General features: G+C 34.8%; 1 protein-coding gene across 1 annotated transcript in view; it reads left to right on the top strand.

Moving 5' to 3' along the window:
- The first annotated feature begins 2,995 nt into the window (after nucleotides 1-2,995).
- LOC125651304 (uncharacterized) overlaps nucleotides 2,996-24,265 on the top strand; it is a 43,622-nt gene continuing 22,352 nt past the window's right edge. Inside the window, exons 1-19 of the mRNA XM_048879876.2 lie at nucleotides 2,996-3,014; nucleotides 3,362-3,544; nucleotides 3,632-3,775; nucleotides 7,105-7,218; nucleotides 7,342-7,599; nucleotides 15,697-15,823; nucleotides 15,915-16,131; nucleotides 16,567-16,719; nucleotides 17,467-17,815; nucleotides 18,014-18,311; nucleotides 18,438-18,567; nucleotides 18,664-18,888; nucleotides 19,108-19,317; nucleotides 19,416-19,693; nucleotides 19,792-19,942; nucleotides 20,039-20,251; nucleotides 21,304-21,457; nucleotides 21,620-21,870; nucleotides 22,032-22,055. Of these exons, the coding sequence (XP_048735833.2) occupies nucleotides 2,996-3,014; nucleotides 3,362-3,544; nucleotides 3,632-3,775; nucleotides 7,105-7,218; nucleotides 7,342-7,599; nucleotides 15,697-15,823; nucleotides 15,915-16,131; nucleotides 16,567-16,719; nucleotides 17,467-17,815; nucleotides 18,014-18,311; nucleotides 18,438-18,567; nucleotides 18,664-18,888; nucleotides 19,108-19,317; nucleotides 19,416-19,693; nucleotides 19,792-19,942; nucleotides 20,039-20,251; nucleotides 21,304-21,457; nucleotides 21,620-21,870; nucleotides 22,032-22,055 (3,498 nt within the window). The remainder of the gene's footprint in view (nucleotides 3,015-3,361; nucleotides 3,545-3,631; nucleotides 3,776-7,104; nucleotides 7,219-7,341; nucleotides 7,600-15,696; nucleotides 15,824-15,914; nucleotides 16,132-16,566; nucleotides 16,720-17,466; nucleotides 17,816-18,013; nucleotides 18,312-18,437; nucleotides 18,568-18,663; nucleotides 18,889-19,107; nucleotides 19,318-19,415; nucleotides 19,694-19,791; nucleotides 19,943-20,038; nucleotides 20,252-21,303; nucleotides 21,458-21,619; nucleotides 21,871-22,031; nucleotides 22,056-24,265) is intronic.

A 24,265-nucleotide genomic window follows, 5' to 3' on the forward strand; every position in this document is an offset into this window, starting at 1 on the left:
ATCCGAAAATTGTTGTCATATCAAGATACCTAATATCACACCTCTTCACGTGGGTAGTGTAAATTAGTCAGATATCTAATACAAATACAGAGTTCTTTAAGATATTTATGAAAAACTTGAAATTTCAGGTTACCAGGAATCAAAAGGTATAAGTAGCTGACTTCCTTAAGCGTGATATCTAAAAATTGATGGCATATCAAGATACCTAATACCATTCCACTTCACATGGATAGTTGTAAATTAGTCAGATATCTAATACAAACCAGGAGTTCTTTAAGATATTTATGAAAAACTTGAAATTTCAGATTACCAAGAATCAAAAGGTATAAGTAGCTGACTTCCTTAAGCGTGATATCTAAAAATTGATGGCATATCAAGATACCTGATATCAGATTTTGTCATATGTGCATTGGTAAATTAATCAGATATTCAAAACAAAGACGGGAGTTCCTTAAAATATTTTCCAAAAACGTTAATTTTCAGGTTACCTGCAATCAAAAGGTATAAGTAGCTGACTTCCTTAAGCGGAATATCTGAAAATTAATGGCATATCAAGATACCTAGTACCACTCCACTTCACATGGATAGTTGTAAACTAGTCAGATATCTAATACAAACACGGAATTCTTTAAGATATTTATGAAAAACTTGAAATTTCAGGTTACCAGGAATCAAAAAGTATAAGTAGCTGACTTCCTTAAGCGTGATATCTGGAAATTTATGGCATGTCAAGATATCTAATATCACCTTTCTTCACTTTAATAATTGTAAATTAGTCAGATATCTAATACAAACTTAGAGTGCCTTAAGATATTTGCGAAAAACTTGAAATTTCAGTTTACCTGCCATCACACTGAAAAAAATACCTAGTTGATTTAACTAGGATGCCTCGTAAAGACTTGCTCATGACTAGTAAGTAATGTATTTACTAAGCAGGATAGTAATGTAACTAGAAATATGACGTCATAAGCATCGTGACCCGTGTTGTCCGCGAAAACTGCAGCAAGGTCTACTCTGCGAGACGCCATTTTTATTGGGATGCTGGAGAGGGAACATTGACTTAAAAGGTTTGTCGTTGAACTTATGACTGTTGTTTTTTTTAATTCTTAATGTTTATTTATTAGAAATCCTACACACAGCTTGATATTTTTTAATATGCAACTTAATACATTTTGTTATGTTTTTGTTTATTTAGATGCTGATGACTGTTTGGCAATCCTGTGTAAAGAAAAGTTTGATTAATCCTGATTACAGGTTCAAGAAATTCCACAGAAGATACATTCCCCATCGCAATCAAGATTGACCAGAAGATCATATCGACTTTTAACTTCAGATTAAAGTCCTTGATGTTATCTTTTGTATTCAATTTTTTGAAGGATTAACAGGGCGATTTTACTTGTCCTATCAGTTAAATTACTAGAATGCTAGTAATTTTGGCAATGGAATACAGGAATGAAAAATTAGTAAATCTACTGAATGCATAGTAATATTTACTATTGACTGAAGTAATGTTTTACTGTCTGATTAGTTAAATTACTAGTTAACAAATAGTAAACTTACTTAACACCTAGTAAAAACTACTTTTAAATTAGTGATTGTATGGACAGTAGTTTTACTAGTTTGCTTAGTGTATTTTACTAGTTATTTTTTTTCAGTGCAAAAGGTATATGCACCTGACTTCCTTAAGTGTGATATCTGAAAATTGATGACATATCACGATACCCAATATCACTACTCGCCATACGTATCGTTGTAAATAAGTTAAATATATGATATAAACACGGAGTTCCTTAAGGTATTCATACTGATCTTGAAATTTCATATTACCGATAATCAAAATGTATAAGTAACTGATTTCCTAAAGAGCGACATCTGAAAATTCGTGGCGTACCAAAACACCATCTATCACTTCTTGCAATATGTATAGTCGTAAATTCGTCAGATATCTATACAAACATAAAGTTTCTTACGGTACTTATGTTGAAATTTCAGGGTAACTCGAATCAAATTGTAAAAGAAGCCGATATCTCAAAATGGATGGTATATCAAATGATTGAAGGTCTGAATCCAATCCGTATAACTTTTAAAGTAAACACTCAGTTGAAAAAGTTTATTCGTATTTTGCATTGCAACGTTATGTAATTGGGGATAATTGAGCATGAAATTTCATAGGACTCCTTGTCCTCTTTAGAAATAAATCTGATAGATAATAATTTTCAAACTCATTAACCTTTATCTGGTAGCGATCTATCAGTAATTATAACTTTTATATTTTGTAGTAACTGGCTACGAGTAGCTAACTTTTCTTACTTTTAGTAGCTGGCTACTAGTAACTGGCTACTAGTAGCTAACTTTTCCTGGTTCAAGAAGCTGGCTACTAGTAGCCAACTTTTCTCTTTTTAAGTAGCCAGTTACTAGTAGCTGGTTACTAGTAGCCAACTTTACCGATCTTACCAATTTAGTGTATAATGTAACAATAGTCAACCCCTTTTCATTGTTTGGAGTGTTGGCCTGGTGGGATGTTTTATTCATTGCATATTGTGTAACTTTCATATACCAGGCAGCTGGGTTTTTTTTATTCATGTTTATTTGTTATCATTTATACTTAATAAATAACATATTTTATCTTTTTAACGGATATGGTTTTATTTGTGGGTGGCAGAAAAACATAAATATGTTTTGCCCCATGATACAAAGATCCTCCAGAAAACGTCAGAATAAAAAACTAAATCGGAGAGGGCTATATTATTGCAGCTACCGCGACCGATGTAATTTGAATTATATATTTCATATATGAATTTGAAGATATCCCAAATCTTAGTGAATAATGAAACTCAAATGCAAGTTAGCAGCGTCAATGGGAGGGAAAAGATAAAGTTTTGATGAAGACATTCGAGTAAATTCCGAATAACTGAAATTATGACTTTGTTCTTCAAGAGATGTGACAAAATACAAACTGAGATGTGCAAACGGTTATTCATCATATTATGACGATATGTGGAGCTGCTCAAACGGTAAAGTTACTGGTGAATTTAATTTTGAAAAGTCAATAATGCGGAAGCTTATTGTAAATTTTCGAAACGTTAGTTTTGCTATCAAACGTAATGATAAAAAAAATAATTCCAACTTTGTTGAACAAAATGCGTTCAAACACTATATATTTTGCCATGAAACGTAATATGTTTTGCATTTTTAAAGACAAAATAAGATTGCGAATAAACGCAATAGACTTGGCGAATCAACGTAAACATTCACACACACACACATACACACACACACACACACACACACACACACACACACATACACACACAAATTATGTATAATTGCGATTATATTTTACTTTTCACATTAACCTCAGCTGTATGTAACGGAAAAATTACCAAGGTTGGGGCATGTCATGCTGCCAGGTACATCATTAACAACAAACTGGAGAGAAAAAGAGTCATTAGTCATGGACGATGCATTAGCCCCAATGTCTGCTCTTGTAGACGACCTCACCCAGAACCGAACTATTTCTATGATGATGGTCCTAAATGTACCGGTAAGACTTTAATTCGTGTGCCTGAAAAGTTAAACTTTCTTTTGATTGTAATATTGTAACAATTTGTGTATTCTTCCCGTGACATAGCTTGTCCTGATATTGACCACTGTCATGAAAACCATTGCACAAGTCTAGCAAACAACAGGTGCGTCAGGTGTGAAGGTGAGGTGAAACCTGAACTATACTGGGTGGCGTACACTAGAAAACCAAGTGCTGATAAATTGTGTCAAAGTAAGTATGTTACATTATTGTATCTCATTGAATATTAAAAATATTTACGTTTCCAATGTTTTTACCTTCGATAAATTATAGCAATTTCCTTATGATGAACAATGTAATATGAATCTTAATCAATATAGTACGACTAGTTTAACGACTGGGAATATGTTATAGAAATGAAAGTAAAATGTAAATATAAAAATAGGTTTAATTTATTGAAAACAACAGCAACGCTTCATGCCAGCATACTTTTCACGAGGCGCAAACGCTCTTCTAAAGCATGTCGGCGTCAAGCGTCGCAGGGATAGATTCTCGATTTTCTACAAATTTTGTTTTTCGCTTTTAATGATCAAAATCTACGGTCTAATGTGTTTAACGAAAAATACGGTAAGGTTAACACCTGTACATTATGATAGGTCATTATATAGAGAGTTTATTATTTGTGATGTAAACGAAGATTGAGGTAAGTTTTATTATTTACAAAGTTTTGAAAAAAGTATTGTTATTTGTCTAAGTTTATGGTATATTTTCACATTTCAAGTATTCTTTAGGTAAAATGTGCTGTTAAAAGTTAGTTTTGTGTCTTGGCAAAATTAGGATGCTTCCAATTTCACTAGTTTGTAAACCAAAGCAAGATTCAAGTCTTGTTTACCTGTTTACATAACACAGAGTTAAAGTGGCATGGGGACGATTTGAACTGAAAATTTTCGAATTTTCTTTTTCCATTTTTAGGTCACCTGAGTAAACTCAGGTGACCTATTGCAAATGGTTGTCGTCCGTCGTCGTTCGTCGTGCGATGTGCGTCGTGCGTTAACAATTGAACATTTTTAACTTCTTCTTGATAACTACCTGTCCAATTTTGTTCATATTTGGCATGAAGCATGTTTGCGACAAGGGGGACATAAATTATAAATTTCAGGACTCCAGCATCCCTGGGGTCCTATGGGCGGGGCAAAAACTGCCCAAAATTGACCAATTTTCAACAATCTTCTTCTCTACAACCGCACACGTGTAAGAAAAACTAAATACATAGTGATGTAGAACAGGAAGGCCTATACCAAAATTGTAACTTGCATCATCCCCGGGGTAGAGGTTCTGACCCCGAGGGTATGGCCAAACTTGGTATATAGTGTTTATATGTAAAACACTCAAATAACATGCATCTCCTTTAGTGTTATTGATACTAAATTGAAACTAAATAGATATTTAGAAAAAAAAACGGGTAGTCTTTACCAAAAATTGTAAATTTGATGATCCCAGGGGTAAGGGTTTTGGTGTCAGGGTGGGTCCAAAATGGTCAGTTATTAAATGTGTGAACAATAGACATTTTTAATTTCTTCTTGATAACTATCATTCCAATTCTTTTGAAATTTGGTATGAAACATATTTGGAGCAAGGGAAACATAAATTGTAAATTGCAGGATTCCTGCACTCCTGGGGGCCTTGGGGGCGGAGCAAAAACTTCCCAGAATTGACCAATTTTCAAAAATCTTCTTCTCTACAACCACAAATGTGTAAGAAAAATTAAATGCCTAGTGATGTAGAGCAGGAAAGCCTCCACCAAAGTTGTAAATTTCATGATCCCTGGGGTAGGGGTTTTGACCTCAGGGCGGGGCCAAACTTACTATATGGTGTTTATATGTAAAACACTTAAATAACATCTTCTTTAGTGTTATTGATACTAAATTGAAACTAAATGGATATTTAGAAAGAGCAGGTAGTCCTTTACCAAAATTGTAAATTTTATGATTCACGGGGTAGGGGTTTTGACCCCAGGGTGGGGCCAAACATAATATATAATGTTTATGTGTATAACACTTAAATAACATCTTCTTTAGTGTTGTTGATACTAAATTGAAACTAAATGGATATTTAGAAAGAGCAGGTAGTCCTTTACCCAAATTGTAAATTTGATGATCCCCGGGGTAGGGGTTCTGACCCCAGGGTGGGGCCAAACTTAGTACACAGTATCTATCTTTAAGTTTGCTGATACTGTATAAAATCTAAATGCAAACTTAGGAATGGCAGAAAAGGATGTACGAAAAATATAACATTATTGTAAAATAATAAGTTTTATGTAATCGCGTTCGTAGAGTGTGATGTTTATTTTAGGTGTTTTACATGGTTTTAGCCTGACCCCTATGTTTTGGTCACGTGACAAAAAGTTAGCGTCACTTGATCATTGTTATCAGTGGAGCTTGTAGAAATTTCTTGCCAAATTATTAACCCACCCACCTTCCCCGATGCTCACCGAGCATTTTTACACTTTGTTCTCTTGGGCATTTTGTTTTTGAACGCCAACTTTTGGGTTGTATTGTATATATGTTTTTACACTTTGTTCTCTGTTTTTAAATCTTACAGTATTTTGTTTTATATCAGGGGAGATCATTAGGCAACTTTCAGTAGCAACAATGTATGATATATTTATGGTTTACAATGTTTTACTAAGGTATTTGTAATGGTCAGCAAGAAGAGTGTCAGTTGTTGAGTTACAAGTGAGAAACAGCACTCACAATTTCTTGTTATGTAAACAAGGCTCGTGCCATGTTTTTGTTTACATATAGATTGCTTTTATAATAGAAAATATCATGTTTAAAACAAAATGAAATGTGAAAACACTAGAAACTGTTGAATTGTGTTCAGAATAAACTTGTAATTTGAAAAAAAAATCGTTTAACCGAAATGTAGGCCTAAACAGAAACACGACACGAGCCTTGTATTGTGAGCGTTGTATCTCTCTTGTAGCTCGACAACTGACATCAAAATTTATGCTGACCATTAGAAATACCTTAGTTTGGCATTGTCAACATTTAAAAAAAAAAATAGAAAAAAATATTTGAAAGTTTTCAGTTCAAATGGTGTCCATGTCCCTTCAAGGTTAAAATGTATTTTCAATGTTTTCACATATAAAATGATTTTTTGTCTTCCAAAAACATGACCCAGTCCCTTTAAATATTTTCACCCCACTTAGAGTGTAATTGCTAGTATCAGATGAAAGATATCAATATATAGGGAAACCCACTATTCGGTTCAACTTTAAATTTCATATCCGAAGGGTAATGTGTTACCGCAGAACCAAGATATAATTTTAAAAGGGGCAGTTCCATGATGTATGACGTTTTTGTACATTTTATTCTAGAAGTATGTACGCGCACGAAAAGACTGTTTCCCTTAATACGTTGTAGAACCATTAGATAAAAATGAAGAAACGAATGAATATATAAAATTAAAATAGATTAAGCTATAACAGAGACAGAATAATTTTGGCACTGATAAAATGACCCAAGTTTGAAATACGAAAATAACCAACTTTCTACTGTGTACTCTCAATCTCTCTAAAGAGGCGTGCTCATGGCGAAAAGACAGCACAAGATGCTATCCCGGAGAATGCCCCGACCAACTCGCAAGCAACTGTAATTGTACCACAGGATTTACAGGACGTCATTGTGAAATAAGTGAGTTCACATTGTTTTCATTTGTAAAGAAAATGTTTACTCAAGGCAGAGAATATTATTAAATTGTCTAATCATGGCTTATGTTCTTTGTACCAATGATAGAAAAAAATCTATTGCTTTTAGTGCAAGAATATGCTCATATCGTGGACAATATGTGCTCTCTAAAAATCGGAAATACGGAAGTTTTAAACAACCCTGACGATCCGAACAATGTTGATTCCACCAAAATCATCTGGACGAAAGAAACTGGTTGGGAAACAGCTGAATCAGAATGGAATTCCTTATACAAGATGACGGCTCCAAAACATATTAGTTATGTTCACAATTTCCGAGTAGGGATTGTACACGCAAAGACGACATTAAGATACATTTCAGGAAATGGTATGTAACTTGAATAACCCCTGATTTTTCAAAATGAAAACATTGGTTAAATTGTATGAAGCGTTTGAATCAAGAGTATAACATTAGTTAACATGTCCTCCCATTCACTGGGAATAGAAAAGGCATGTAAACAATTGGAAACACATACTATTTTTGAATCAATTGGCTTACAATAGAAATGACTTGAAGTAATTCAAGATTCTTTCTTTCGTTGCTCTTCTTTTTTTTCTGTAACGGAAAAGGACGGACGGGTGTGTGTGTGTGTGTGTGTGTGTGTGTGTGTGTGTGTGTGATCCTATTGACAAATAGTTTAATAATTTACTCAACGATATATATATAGATAGATAGATATACGTGAACAACCAGATTGTCAAATTTTTGGGGCGACCTGTCCCTTGTTCAGGACGGACGCAAAGGTTTACATAATATGACTAATATTAACAAAGAATAACAAAAACCACAGAAAAATATACCTAGCACTAAAACTACACTAAATATACAAACGTATTTACATCACAGACTACATATATTTGGTTGTTAGGCTTGCAATCAATGTTAAGTATGAAGTGAATTAGGACATGTCCTATTCGTACATAGAACTGATCCACAATGCGTGTAGTAGTAATAGACTTAAACGAGTTAACGACTTATGTTCATAAATATCAAGGTTAACTCTTTGCCGATGAGATTCTATAGTTACTGTGCTTAAGGATTCATAAATAAATTATAGAAAATAAAAATATTAATGAATGAATAATAAAAGAAATACTAGTATAAATAAAACATATGAAGTATCTAATAATAAATAAATAAAAATATTTAGAAAAAGAATAGATAAATAAACAATGTGGACCAACTAAAAAAAAAAAAACACTAGGAGGTCAAATCAACATCAGACATTCCCGCACTGATCATGTATTTGGTAGCTGTGCAAAATAAAAATAACAATAAACTAGACACGATTTCGTTGCGAGCAACGAGTAGGTCTTCCGTCCGATTTCTGTTGAGATAAGATCTTGGGATAATTCAGTTAATGAATATCAACTATACATGAAAAGAATAAGCACCTAAATTCTTTAAAAAATAGAACGATAAACACGCAAGAGATATGATTTATAAATTTCTAATTCTACTGTTCAAGCGAGCCAGGAGGCCAGCGGGCCTGTTTCTTTATGTTAATACATAGATCTTCCTCAGCTGAACACCTTGTAATCAATATTCATAAGCTTCTCGAGATAAAAGTCATTGATTGTGACACCATTCGGACTGTTCAGGCAGGCCACGAGGTCCGCAGGCCTTTTTATTGTTATTATTCGAAAGATCTCTTGCAAAACTGAACAGCTTTTGTTCTATATACATGTATCTTATAAAAAATTCTCGAGATAAAAGTTATTGATTGTGACATCAATTGGACTGTTCAGGCAAGCTATCGGGCCCGTGGACCTTTTTCTTGATATCGTTCGAAAGATCTGGCAAAACTGGACAACTTTTGTTCTACATGTTTTATCAAAAGTTTCTCGAGATAAACGTTATTGATTGTGAAAATAATCCGACTGTTCAGGCCATGAGGCCCTTGGGCCTTTTTTCTTGATATTTTTTTAAAGATCTTGCAAAACTGAACAACTTTTGTTCTATATGTCTTATAATAATAATAATAATATTTATTTATATAGTGCCCTATATGACTATAAATAACCACTCTAAAGCGCTGCACACAATAAAAATGACAGAGCATGTTATAAACGTAGTAAAAGGAAATTATAATAGCATTAAGACAGATAATATCAAAACAATGCTAGAAAAACATCAATAATGTGAAGTAAAATTACCAAAATCTAAAACATGATATGCATAAAAAAGGCCCACGCCGTACAATCAAATAATATAAAATACAATAGTTGAAATGAATATACACTTGAAATAGTCATGTTAAAATGATGGTGAAGAAACCATAAAGATTTAACCACCTATAATACTAATAATATGCGAGTCTAAAAAGATGTGTTTTTAAATGTTTTTTAAAAGTGTTCAAATTCTGACAACGGCGGAGGGTATCAGGCAGAGAGTTCCAGAGTGTAGCTGCTGCCACATCCAAGCGCCTGTTTCCATATGCGGAGGTTCGACATCTAGGTCTAACTAATGTCGGTGAATTTTCAGATCCTAGGGAACGATTCGGTTGGTAAACAGTGATCACCTCCTCCAAGTATTTTGGTGCCATCTTCTGAATCACCTTGTATGCGTAGAGGATAATTTTGTATTGGCTGCGCCTGTCAATAGGAAGCCATTGTAAAGAAATCAGCACTGGAGTTATATGATCACTTCTCTTGATACGAGTGATGATTCGTGCTGCCATATATTCTGTATCCGCTGCAGTTGTCAAAAGTTATCAAGTTATTGATTGCGAGAAAAATCCGACTGATCAGGCGAGCAATGAGACCTGCTGGCCTATTTCTTGATATCGTTGGCTAAAGCTTGAAAAATTGAACAACTTTTGTTCAATATCTCTTGTCAAAAGTTTCCGGAGAAAAAAGTTATCAATGTTATTAATTACGATACAAAATCGACTGCATAGTCGGGCACGCCATGACGCTTGCAGGCCTATTTTTGACATCATTAGTTAGATCTTGCAAAACTGAACAACTTTTATTCGACATGTCTTATTAAAAGTTTCTCGAGAAAAAAGTTATTGATTGTAACATAAATTCGACAGTTTAGTCGAACCATGACGCCCACGGGTGTATTTCTTGATATTGGTCGAAAGATCTTAATAAACTGTACAACTTTTGTCATACATATCTTAACAAAATATTTACGAGTTAAGAGATATAATTTAAAACGTGCGAAAAAATCGGGCGCATTTTAAATTAAAGTTTCGGACCGAGGCGAGCTTCGAGGCCCTTTGACCGATATCAATGAAATTCTTTTAAACATGAGCATAGATATATCTCATCTACAATCGCTGAAAATTTCAGCCCCTATCTTGAGTGTTTCGAAGCAAAGCTCTGGACAACGAGATATCTCGTACCGGAAGTGATGTCATGACCACAAACTAAAATTTTCTCTAAGCTAGACCAATATCTACCATTCCTGAAAATTTCATGAAAATCCGTCCATACGTTTTTGAGTAATCGAGTAAGGAAAAAAAAATAACAGAAAAATAATAAAATAATAGAGAAAAAGAAACCGAAGAATAAGAAGGTCTTCCGATGAAGACGGAAGACCTTAGATATACATAAAATCACGACAGCTTAAAAATGGAGTTTACACATAATGTCAGATAGAGGTCATTGTCAAAAAAGGATGATTCTGTAAACACCGGCAGTGGTGACGTCTCCATATGAGTGAAATATTCTCGAGAGAGACGTAAAACAATATACAATCAAGCAATCCGTAAACAGAGATTTAAGATAGCAAAAAATTGAAAAATATGTTATATATATGAAATATGTAGTACTAGTGTTAGGGACATAATCAGACGAGTAGGCGTAGATGAAGTTCATAGTCTGGCAAAGGTTTAACCCGTATTCATCAGTAGGTTTGTTGATGCCTTGAGGTTCGAATGAATTCAACCTGTGCATCCAGAAGTTTTCCTTCTGCTTTCTTTCAGTGTCTGACCAACTTGGGTCATGGTCAATAACCACTACTGTCATGCCATTCCATCAGTCATTGTTATCATTGAAATGTGTAGTTACTGGGAAATCTTTCTTTGTTCTGACAGAGGACCGGTGGCCGTTGACTGATGTGATAAATGCAATTATTAGTTTTTCAGGAAAAGTTTCCTAATATTTCATAACTGCGACCTGTGATAGGACTGCTAAAATCCTCGATGTACGAGCTATAATTGACATCTGAGATCTGGGCATATTTTGAAATCTCATTTCAGTACAGGGTTATCCAGTCTAGTCCTTACTACCATGTCCTTCAGGTTTCTGGGGCGTCTTAAGGACACCAGTTTCCTTGGAAACATCAGCTATTCGTTTGTTGGCATATAGAATGGGCAATTGTCTTCACAGAATACCGTTGAGGTTCTCGAGGGCGAGAAGATATGTAGTGACGAGTGGAACTCTGTCAATTTGAGGTTTTTCTTTGTACTGGGGAGAGATTACCGGTCCTGTCGTGACATCTCATCAATTGCGAACTGTACTTTGCACGGATCATATTCTCTCACAACTATTGGTTTAGAGAACCGCCTGCTTTTAATCACATGTCCGAAAGTGACCACACAGCTGTAAATGCCTTAGTCTCAAAGAGATCTTTATAACAATGCAGTAAAAAAACACCTAGATGCTGTCATAAGATAGTAATACCCGCACGCAAGTGTTTGCTTTTGAATATTCTCTCCGTCGTACTAGTGTAATTAGCAAAGAAGCCACAATAGTTACCATATAACATACCATATACTATATATATTCTTGCTGCATATGTCAACCGTATACCGTTGGGCAAGTACCCTGGGGTCATCCCGATCTTGAAATATATTTAAAACGATTGAGGTCCTGCCACCTAAACCATATATATTCCTGCTGCAAATATCAAAATGCTTTGAGTATTCTGATGAGCAAGTGTCCTGGGGTCACCCCAACTCCCATGGTTATTTGATTGTTCATGTATCTTAAAATGGTTGAGATTCCAACCCTTAAAGCAAATATATTTTTGTTGCAATGCGCTGAACATCAGGTGTTTGTTCGTCGTTTTTCCTCCCGTGTGCCCCTCAAGGAGAGAAAAAAGAGAGTCCAAAAACTACAGCATAAATCTATAGACAAAACGTCGTTTTTCAACCTCCAATTGTCCCCAGGGTGAAAATGAAAATTCTGAAACCTTATTGAAGATCTTTAGGACACAACCAATGATATATTATTTGGCTACTGCTAAATGTAAGAGGTGTCTTGAGAATTAGGAGGTTTTGTTTTTGACACCCCCCCCCCTCCATTTGGCCCGTGAAAATAAAAATTTCGAAAACTTATAGCACATTTAAAAGACACCACCAATCATCTTCTAAATGAAAGGTGAAGATAACGAACAGTGATCGATCTCATAAATCCCATAAGCAGTACAAAATAGATAGTTTGGCAAACACGGACCCCTTGTCACACCAGAAGTGGGATCATGTGCCTAGGAGGAGTAAGCATCCCCTGTCGATGCGAATAATTTAAGAGGAGTTCTGGGAACCAGGTTTTTGTAGAAAAATTTCAACTTCTAATTGGACTCGAAGGTGAAAATTGCAAAATCTTATAGTACATCTAAAGGACACCATAAAACATATTCCAAAAGATCAATGGGTTAATGTTTCTACTTAAAATAAAACAGGGGTTTGAAGAGCAAGGAGAAAGTGTGATGGCAGACTGACGGACGGACCAGAGTAAAACAATATATCCGAACTTAAACATGTGATGGGTAACACGAGACACTAAACAGTGTATCACATATGATATTGAATGCTGTTGATGATGTAAATGATGCTGATGAAAATGTATATGATGATCAGGTTAAATAATTTTGAAGTTTAAGAAACATTTTCAAATGTATTGTAAACATTTTATTGTAATATCTCACCAGTAACCAAGTAAGATGGAAGCACATGCATAAAATGCACATACTGGGATATTACGAAATACATGAAATTAAAAACTATACCCTACTGCATGGAAAGGTGACGATAACGAAGAAAGAATAATCTTATAACTTCCATAAAGAATACAAATAGAGAGTTGGAAAAATACGGACTCCTAGAAATACCAAAGGTGGTATCAGGTGCCCAGGAGGAGTAAGGATCCCCTGTTAACCGGTCACACCAGCCGTGAGCCCTATATCTTGATCAGGTAAACGGAGTTATCCGAAGTCAAAATCAGTGTGCCAAGAACGGCCTAACATTTGGTATGAAAGAAGTCAGACAGCATTTGACCCAACGATAGGTTGTATCGACAAACCAGATCATTATACCGACGAAAGAATTTGCGAAATGTTGACTTTAAATGAGACTGTTGAAATCCCATTAACATCAATTTGTTTGTAAGTATCCTACATCAATTTAAAAAACTGATCATACGCAGAACAAGTTTCTGCGCATCGCATACAGTGCTTATTTGATACGTGAGACCATGTTCTGCATTTGATTAATTTCTAAATCGAGACAGGCTACTAACACATACGTTGATTTTATAGAGGTTTCGATAGCCTTGTTTAAAGTCAGTAATTTGTCATTCTATCTCTGGTTAACAGAATGATATAGTTTGGTAATACAACCTGTCATTGACGTGTTTCATACCAATTGTCCGACCGTTCTTTACATACTTATTTCGACTATGGACGACTCCGTTTATTTGATCAATATATAGGACTCACGGTGGGGATGCTTAGGCACCTGATCTCACCTCTGGTGTGTTAGTTACAATTGACTATTAAACATACATAACGTTAACTAGACATGGACTGTGAGTTAAACTTACCTAAAGTTTATACAACTAAGTTTTGATCAATAAGCATCACAGTCTTCATTGTGCAAGTAAATGGTTTGACGATAAAGTTCAATTGATTCTTGCTGTACAATCTCGTGTAAAACTAAGGACCTCTTTTCGAGGGAGGTGTTGCAGATATCGAAGGTGTCTATACAATATGAGGAATAGAGAACAAGAAACTTGACCAGGACCTCTCTTTAAATCCTGTGGGGAATTAACATTTCATCAACGAAACAGTACAAATTATGAGATTGAAGTAGAAAATCTCAGCTTTTCCCTGAAACTCCACAAAAAGCATTCATTCATCACGTTCAATTGCATGTTGATCTGCAGGTTTCCCGTCTCAATGTAAACAAGTTATCCCGAAAGGCAATACATATAGGGAACACTTTTATTTATTAGTACCAAGAAAAACAAGAATGGACGGAATCATTATCTCCAATATGGCACTGCACTTTGTAAAAATGATTCGCAGCATTTAATCAAAACTACAAAAAGAAATTAAATGTTATAATTTCCATGTTATTTTAGTGTATTTCTATTTTTGAATATTGACCAAATCAACTATTACCTACATTTGTATAAAACAAGGCAAATCAACAAAGCACATGTATAATAAAACAGTCAAACATGATAATGGAATATTGCTACATAAATATGGAAAGCTGTCGATAGAAAAGCTGAAATCATCCTGTTTGTAATAAAATTGAGTTTTTAGTTTGGCGTTGATATTTATTGTCAATCAAATATCTGAGTACGGAGCAGATGTTGAAAACGCTGTGGTCCTTATTTCAAGTTCACAGGGATCTATCGAATTGACATGAATGAAAACGGTTATTGTTGATAGATAAAAGTTGTCGATATATCTAAATGTCGAGTTGAAGGCTATAGCAAGATATTGTTTCTTCTCATGTAGAAGCTTTTGAATAAACTCTACTTCATAAGAATATAAAAACAGGTCAGCTATCAAAAGAACACAACTTGTGCCCATGAAGATTACAACAGACTGTTGGAAGACCTGATCACTAAAGACTATGAAGATATTGTCAATGAGGAACTTATTTTTATTGCAACTTCAGAGGACTTGTGCGTGGAATCAGAGTGCCGTTTAATAAAGTACATGTAATATTAATGGACGACTAGATATGAATATTTTCTTTGTCCATTTTTGTTGAAGAAGCAACTGTCTGTGATGTGAAAAGGTGTATTTATCGTGAGGAATGGTCGTGTAAAGTCATACGTTTTCCTGTTGTTGATTTGAGAAAGGTTTTGCGATTTCAAATTTACTATAAGTTCTTTAGACTGTCTTAGAATCCACATTTGATTTACACGTCTGTCATATGTTGTGGTACAGTACGTTTTACAGGATCCAGCAAGGTATCTTTCTTGGTAAAGATTTTTGTGAAGTTTAGGAATTCAGTATAAGTACGGTAACTCACATTCATCCATCCTATTGACTGGGATATTAGATGTTTTGAAGAATTGCATCATTTAATAGTAATAGAAGTACAGATAGGATTAATCCCAAGTTCGTTTAACACACAGTTGTAATTATGGGCCTTACAAACAAAGACAATGTTGTACTCGTTGATTGAATACATGCAATGGGTTTGGTATTAATTGAAATCAATCAATATTTCAGATGGAAAAGAAACTGTTCTCTTCGAGAATTGTCCAGGGCCATCCCATGAAGAGCCATACATAGATACTTTAAAATGTTATTCAAAATTTCAATTGAATGATAAACTCTCCTTTAAACACAACGATACGTAAGTTTTGATTTCAACATACGCTTCTTCAATACTTTGACATTTATTATGATATGCATACTTTATCATCTGTACCTCGTTTGTTTGAAAGGTTGATATATGCAATAGAAGCATCTATTGGAGGGTATGTGGTCATCATAGACAGAGAACAAAATGACAGACACGACAAATATACTTACATTGGAACAACTAAAGAACTCTTTTATGAGTATCATTGGGATACCATTAAGCCTTACCACTGTATGGCAATAGAAAATAAAACCTTTGACTGTCCACAGTTCCTTACAGTCCCTGATCTTACTGAAGAAGTAAGTTTTTACAATGCTCTAAAATCACTTATTTCATTTTAGTGTTTTTAATGATAAACCTCGAATCATCTAAGTGCTAGTTTAAAAGAACGTGCCATATCATGATTCAATCCTCCACGAAAACTTGACCCAATGTAAATAAGTACGTACTGTACGCGAGACAGTAATTTGATATATCTTATAATTTAGTTACCAACGTCTTAATTGTTGTATGATAAAACAATTTTCTAAGATATATGGAAACTACTGTGGAGTCATCATCATTCGTTAAAAACCAATTTCGTTTCAATGGTTTGGTAAGACCATAAATCTCAGTAACCAAGGAAAGACAGTTTATATCTTAGGGAAAAGACTGAAAAGTTATAGCTGTTCATGGATTTACATACCACAGCATGCAAAGTTTGAAAATTATTGAAACTACATTTGTATTTTTAGAATACGATTACGATAACTTGGGATGGATGGGATGATGATTTGTCCGGGCTATGGAAGTATGAATATGAAGTATACGAAATGGGCATCTTGGGAACGACTTTACATGAAAAGGATTTAATCACCACTGGAACCCTCTACCTAAATATGAGTTTTGTATGATAATTTTCTAATATATGATATTCTCTTGCTGTGGCCTTTACAGATATATCGACAATGGTTTATCTATCAACAATACTCATTTTCATTCATATGTGATTCGATATATCCCAGTGAACTCGAAATTAAAGACACAATAGACGATTCCACATTTGCTTCCTTCTTGGATATTTTATTGAATATAGATGTGAAAGGGAAACTAACAATCCATGTTTATGACAAACATGATTACTTAAGATTTTCCATTGTCAACTTCCGATGCTTATATGGTAATATTCCACCAGCACCTGCGTATGGTGTTTATGTCTCTCAACCGATTCGATACAGAAGAGCATGTTCTGTGTATGATCAGTTTTTGCATTGAGACAGGCTACTGACAAATAAGTTTATGTTACAGAGGTTTCCACAGTCTCTTTGAAAATCAGCCATTGCGCAAATTCTATGATTGTTATAACGATTAAATTTACAAATACAACCTGTCGTTAGGTCTAACGCTGTCTGACTTTTACACCGTTCTTTACATACTAATTGTGACCGGTCAACAAGGGGTGCCAATTACTCTTCTTAGGCACTTGGTCCCACATCTAATGTTTCCAGGGGTTTGTGTTTGCCCCACTCTTAATGTATTCTTTATAGGAATAATGAGATTAATCGCAATTTGCTATCTTCACCTTTTCATCCATTGTTACTGTCCTAAACGAATTGTATGAAATATACAGTATCTAGACTTGAATCTTTTTTCAGACAACAGTAACATTCAAAGAACCAGGAATATTTGCAATACATTTGACGGCACTGGATAAAGCAACAAATGATAAAACCTCTCGCAAGGTGGTACTGTACGACAACCTATCTAAAGTTTCGTTTCAACCTTCTAAAGTTACGAGAATTGAAACAGCCTCCGCCGCTACTAATTACGTTTGGGTAAATGAAGAAACAAACATTATTTTGGCAAAATGGACTGAACGCTTCCGGAACGAAAGGCACGAGCACAATAGATGGCTTACAACCGTTTCCTCTTATCCAAATATAGAAGATACATATGACGATCACCACGGAAGACGAACCATTGATGAAGTTCCAAATGTTTATGGTTCGCAAGTCGAGTTATATTTCTAATAATAACATTTCTATACAACACACTCAATTTTCATATTACATTTTTATGATTGCCGAAATATTAAAAAAGTGAAGTGATCATGTTCAATTATTCAAGACTTAGTGAAAAGTTGCACTGATTTAGGCAAACTACTGATTTTATGACCGTCCTTTTCTCTTATGTCTGTTACAGGCTGTGTGGATTTTATGGTCTCATATGCAGTGAATGATGGCCATGTAATAAAAGATTTTCAAAACTTTACATCTGTTCATAACATCAAAGATGAATCTGAATATCTAAATTTGCTGTGGTCTGACGGCGACAGGGCAGATATCACTGTTCGTGCTATTGACATTTTTGGTAAGACATTGGATGAAACAGTTACCATCTACCGAGATGCAACACCTCCAGTCATTGAGAATTTATGGTTAACCCGAGGGGATAGGTTAAATATTAGCGTTCACAGCTTAGAGGATTTCGCAAAAATGACGTAAGTATTCCATAGTTAATGGAATATTACGTTGCAAAATACAAGATATGAATTTACGTAAAATCTACTTGTTCTATGTATACTTACAGTACTATTACTCAAAACAGACAAAATTATTGTTTTCAGAATTGAATGGCTTGCATATGATTTGCATAGTGGGTTAAAAAGTATTTATTGGAAATTATATGACAACTATACAGCTGGAGATGACATTTTACACGGTCACGAAGACATACCCTCACAGGGTGGAGCAAGTGTATGTAGATAAATGTTATTGAAACATTGATGTCACTCTTTTGATTAGAATACTTGCATTTCGCATTTTTGGGATTCGGGTGTATTCTTTTGCTAGAATTTGACGGAATGTCTTGAAAAATACAACGCATACAGCAGAGGAGCTAATTGTTACGAAACAAACCACTGGGGTGCCTATCACCAGCAGTTCCAAGTGAAACCACAAATTAAAGTACATGGAGGTTTGTTACAAGGCAAAGACCACGGACTACATGATTCTGACTACTTTCTTGAAATCCAAGCCGTAAATAATGCTTTGATGAAGACAATTATGACAAAAAAGGTATTTTTTTTAAAATCCGATAGACAACAATGCTTAAAGAACAATGACAAATATAGTCGATTTCAATGTTATTTGTGTCATAAGAATAAAAACGACTTAAAAGTCTTTCTGCAGACGACATGAGAACATATTGATAGTCCTAGTTATATTTTCAAATCTACCAATTATTGAAATGTGGTCATGAAGTTATTTTTATTACATGTTTTGTATTTTCATCAGATTACGATAGATACTTCGCCACCTCACACAGGAATCGTCCAGGATGGCATAAGGGGTACTGCTGAAGTAGATTTTCAACAAAGTATTATCCTTCAAGCCCACTGGGATGGATTTTTTGATAGAGAAAGCGGTGTTCTATTCTACCAGTATGGTTTTCACACCGAACCGATATCTTCTGATGATTTTCTGTCAGATACAGGGAATCACTTGGTATGTTTTAAAGGATTTTCCTACATTATAAAAAAAATCATCTTTGAAAAGATGAAAACCACAACAACCTTATGATGCTATTTACATTTCAATTCCAGCTCAATGAGACATATTCCACCGACGCAACTCACAAAGTATCATCGGAGGGAACTTATTACGCTTGCGTGGTGGCCTATAACCGAGCCCTGGAGCCCTCTCAGCCTGTGTGTTCTGATGGTGTGACTGTAACGTCTGCTATTCCTAAAGTTAAAGAAGTAGCAATATCAAGTGCATTTGTTAAAGGAGGATTGATAACAGACAATGGGAAATCATCCTTTTGGGTTTTAGAGCAGAACCGATATAGAAAATTAGTAAAGAATCCTACGCCAGCTTGTTTGTATGTGTTCTATTTATTAATAATGGGTTTATTAAGTATGCACGTCCTCTTGAAGAAAGGTCCCATCCAGTTTACTAATCGATGATTTTTCTTAACAGAAATAAGGCAGCGGTGGTATCAGAACTAGATCTGTTCCCAGCTATGTATGAAAAGAATGGATCGTTTGTGGAAGTGAATGGCAGCACATTCTGTATCAATACCACTGGAGCGCCAAATATTTTGAGTCCAGTACTCGCTAAGTCTTCACATGTACGTTCTTGCCAAACATTTATCGAAACTTGAAAATTGAAGCCCATAAAAGAATGAATTTCCGTCTTTTTATAATATATTTTTATATTTATTAAGATTACTATGACATGGTCCGCTGATAACACCAGCGTTCATGACTATGAAATCGGGTTCTCTTCAACCACCGGAAGTACTGCTCCTGACATAATGCCTTTTAGAAGCACGAAACAACACCTTCGTATACACATAATGCACACAGACTTACCAGAGGGGACTCCATTTTACATTGTTATCAAATCTATCAGTAAAGCAAATGTTGAAGGGCTGCAGGTATGTTTTGAATATATTCTTGAAAACGTAACGGGTGTGGATCCGAGTTAGGCTGCAGCTATTGCAGATCACGATGGTAGTAGCACATTTTTGAAAAAAAAAACCTGAATGTGTATTTCAGGGTCAGGGTACGATAATTAGTAAAATTGTAGTCAAATTTCATTAACAAAGATCTGATACTAGTATAACATAACATGCAATTTAATGTGCTTGTTTTCCGGAATAATAAAGTATGTGTTTTGTTTGCAAATAAGAACTTTAGAGTCCAAAGTTAACTCTGATTTCATGCACGATATGAATATGTAATTATGCATGCCTATGAGACTCAGAAAGACGAAACTTGAGGAATTAAGGCATAGGAACCGCATAAATGTTCGACACTCAGTTTGTTTTTCAAGGTGTATTATTCTTGATTGGTATTGGGATATTTGAGAATTGGTTCGATTTGGTTACTTTTTTATTCACATTTTCTAAAAATTGATTATTAGAACTTAATTGCACTTTTCTATTTACGAATAACATCATAAGATAATATCCTCTTAAAACAATCTGAACCTTGGACATGTACATGTAGAATGAACTAAGCGTCAATGTATATGTTTGGCTCGAATTTTGAGAAGTTCTCGATCTCTCAAAAAATCTGGTTTCCATTTTTTTCCTGAATGAATGGGCCATTTTGCTCATTTTCTATCCAACTCTTGAAAATTGCTGAATTTTGTTTTTTGTTTTTACCTGTGCACTGAATCGAAGAATTTTTAATGCCGGGACGTAGTGCATAGCCCTAATTGTATGCTTTATATTAATACAATTTGAACGCAATTGTAAAATTTCAAAAATTGTAGGAATTAAAGAATTGCCCCAAAAGGAATGCGTATATCCAATGCTACAGAGATTGACAACTGTTCGTTATCTTCACATGTTGACAGTATATTGAGAAACTTTCTTTTTTCAATAAGTGATTAATCATGTTACTTTGACATAGCCTTGGTTAAAAAGGAGTATTTAGGATATCCATGAATGTTTTCTCCAAATACATGTACCTGTTCTTTCAGTTTATCGGACCTTGTTATGTAGACATCACCGGACCTACTTTCACACCACCTATCAAAGTCATTCATTCCAACGGACACTTAATTGCCTCCTGGGACGCTTCTGCGTTTGAAGACTCGGAAGATCCATATCCTTTGAATTTTGAATATTCTATCGGTGAGAACAGATGTTTTGAAATTATTGATGCTCTATGTATTAATTTTAAAACAATTTCTTTAATCCGAATTCCATACAAACATTTTCGTTGATATGTTACAAAAGTCAAAACATGGTATATATCTAAATTGAAATTCTCATAATTAGTACATTTGTTTGCAGGACATCACCCCAGAGGTGCTGAGGTACACAAATACACAAAACTGAAGAAAGGGGATGTATGTAAATTGACAGTACCACCTATATGTACTGCCATCAATATATCCACAGCAGAATGGGGTATCCATGGGAACCATACGTATTATGTGACGATCAAAGCGGAGAACGTCGCCGGTTTGACAACTTACGGTGTATCAGAACCTTACATCCATAACGTACAACTTCCTTCTAGGGGCGTCGTCATGGACACAGCAGTATGGATAATTACGCACAATAGAGACAAAGAAATTTGTTTTAGGCATTTAAAACAGTCGCAATTCTTTTCCTTTGACCCTTTTCCCCTTAAAATATGAATTATGTATGTATATATATATATATATATATATATATATATATATATATATTGTTATTTCAGTCGGATGGGAGTATGCAGTTTCTCGTAAGTAGCACACATAACAATTATTCTGTCTACTAATGTAATATCTGAATTATATTAATGTGTTCCATTTTGGTGGAAAACTATTTCGATCCTGTTTACCCAATATACGTGTTTTTCAGTTCGAAGTACAGGGTATTTTCCGGAATGTTTTCGTATTCGAGTTCACTCAGATTTACCTATCAATATTGCAAATATTCACAACATATATGCATCCGTAGTGTCAAAACTTGAAAAAAACGTTATTTGCTCATGAAATGTCACCATTTACATCTTCACTGAATATACCAGTTGTAACAATGTTACGATACGTACACTATATTCAGGTATAAAATATTACCTTTTTGTACATCAACGGTCCTGATTAAGCTTGTGATTTTATGTAGCACTTAAGGGACACTTAACAGTCTGTTGAAATTTATGGGCACGAATCGTGCTACTTTGTTAGCTGACCTGTTCATATATTCTTATGAGGCAGAATTTATTCAAAGTCTTTTACAGTGTACATGAGAAGAAAACATTTCCTACTGTGGTCTTCAATTTGGCATTTCGATAACGTTTTATCTATTACCAATAATCATTTTTATTCATATATCGATTCGATATATCCATGTCAAATCGACATAAAAGACACCGCATCCTGATCAGGATATAGGGATCACGGCGGGTGTGACCGGTCAACAGGGGATGTTTACTCCTCCTAGGCACCTGATCCCACCTCTGGTGTGTCCAGGGGTCCATGTTTGCCCAACTATCTATTTAGTATTGCTTATAGGAGTTACGAGATTGATCACTGTTCGTTATCTTCACCTTGCATGGTCTTCTACATCTGCTTCGTACTTTATGTTTTATTGAAAATAGATAATTAACGGCAAACTAACAACAGAACTTTATGACAAACAGGATGATTTTAGCCTCTCCATCGTCAACTTTCTATATCTATGTAGCAAGATTCCATTATCACCTTCATATGTTTATATCTCTCAACTAATACGATACGCAAAAACTTGTTCTGCATATGATCGGTTTTTAATTCGAGGCAAGCTACTGAGAAGCAAGTTGATGTTACAGGGGGTTTAACAGTCTCGTTTAAAGTCAGCATTTTGCAAATTATCTGGTCATTATAACGATCAAGTTTGCCAATACAACCTATCATTGGGTCAAATGCTGTCTGACGTGTTTCATACCTATTGTTAGGCCGTTCTTGACACACTTATTTTGACTACTGGTTACTCCGTTTACCTGATCAAGATATACATGTAATGATCACGGTGGGTGTGACCGGTCAACAGGGGATGCTTACTCCTCCTAGGCACCTGATCCCACCTTTGGTATATTCATGGGTCCGTATTTGCCCAGCTCTCTTTTTGTATTGCTTATAGGAGTTATGAGATTGATCACCGTTCATTTTCTTCACCTTTTCATCTTCTAGTATTAATAACATTATTTTTCATCCATATATCGATTCAATATATTCTAGTGAACTTGAAAGAAAAGACACCACAGAGTCTTCCATATCTGCTTCGTATTTGGATATTCTATTTAACACAGATACCAATGACAAACTAGCAACACAATTTTATGACATACGAGATGATTTCAGCCTGTCCATCGTCATCTAACGATATTTATGTAGCAATATTCCATTAACCCTACATATGGTGTATATGTCTCTCAGTTTATTCAATAGCATGATCTGTGTATAATCAATTTCTAAATCGAGACAGAATACTGACAAATAAGTTATTGCTGGTCATGAGAAAATCCCGAATTTGCAATGTTTATAATTTGTTAATTCAGCAGTGATTGGTAGTCTAAAGGTTGGGTAGTTCCTAATATTATTGTAATTTTTATGTTCTATTAGCTACTCAGTCGGGTTTTACGTGTAAAGTGTTACACGTGAATACAAAATATACTTTTTTTGAAAACTTTAGGTGTTTTTATTTAAAGCAAAAAGTTTCGGTGTAACAATATTAAAAACAGGACATGTCCTGCAGAGACAATGCAGGGCATTTATCTCAAATTTTGCTCTCAAGCCATTTTAGATCTGCGGTAATTTTTGAAAGAGACAGCGATTATTTTTCATTCAATTTCTGGCAATTAGAATGGGAATACCGCTGGACTTGAGCCGACACATACATGCAAGGTGAAGATAACGGACAGAGATCAATCTCATAACTCCTATAAGCAATACAAAATAGATAGTTAGGCAA

Source organism: Ostrea edulis, chromosome 5, assembly GCF_947568905.1.
Source record: "Ostrea edulis chromosome 5, xbOstEdul1.1, whole genome shotgun sequence".
Taxonomy (NCBI): domain Eukaryota; kingdom Metazoa; phylum Mollusca; class Bivalvia; order Ostreida; family Ostreidae; genus Ostrea; species Ostrea edulis.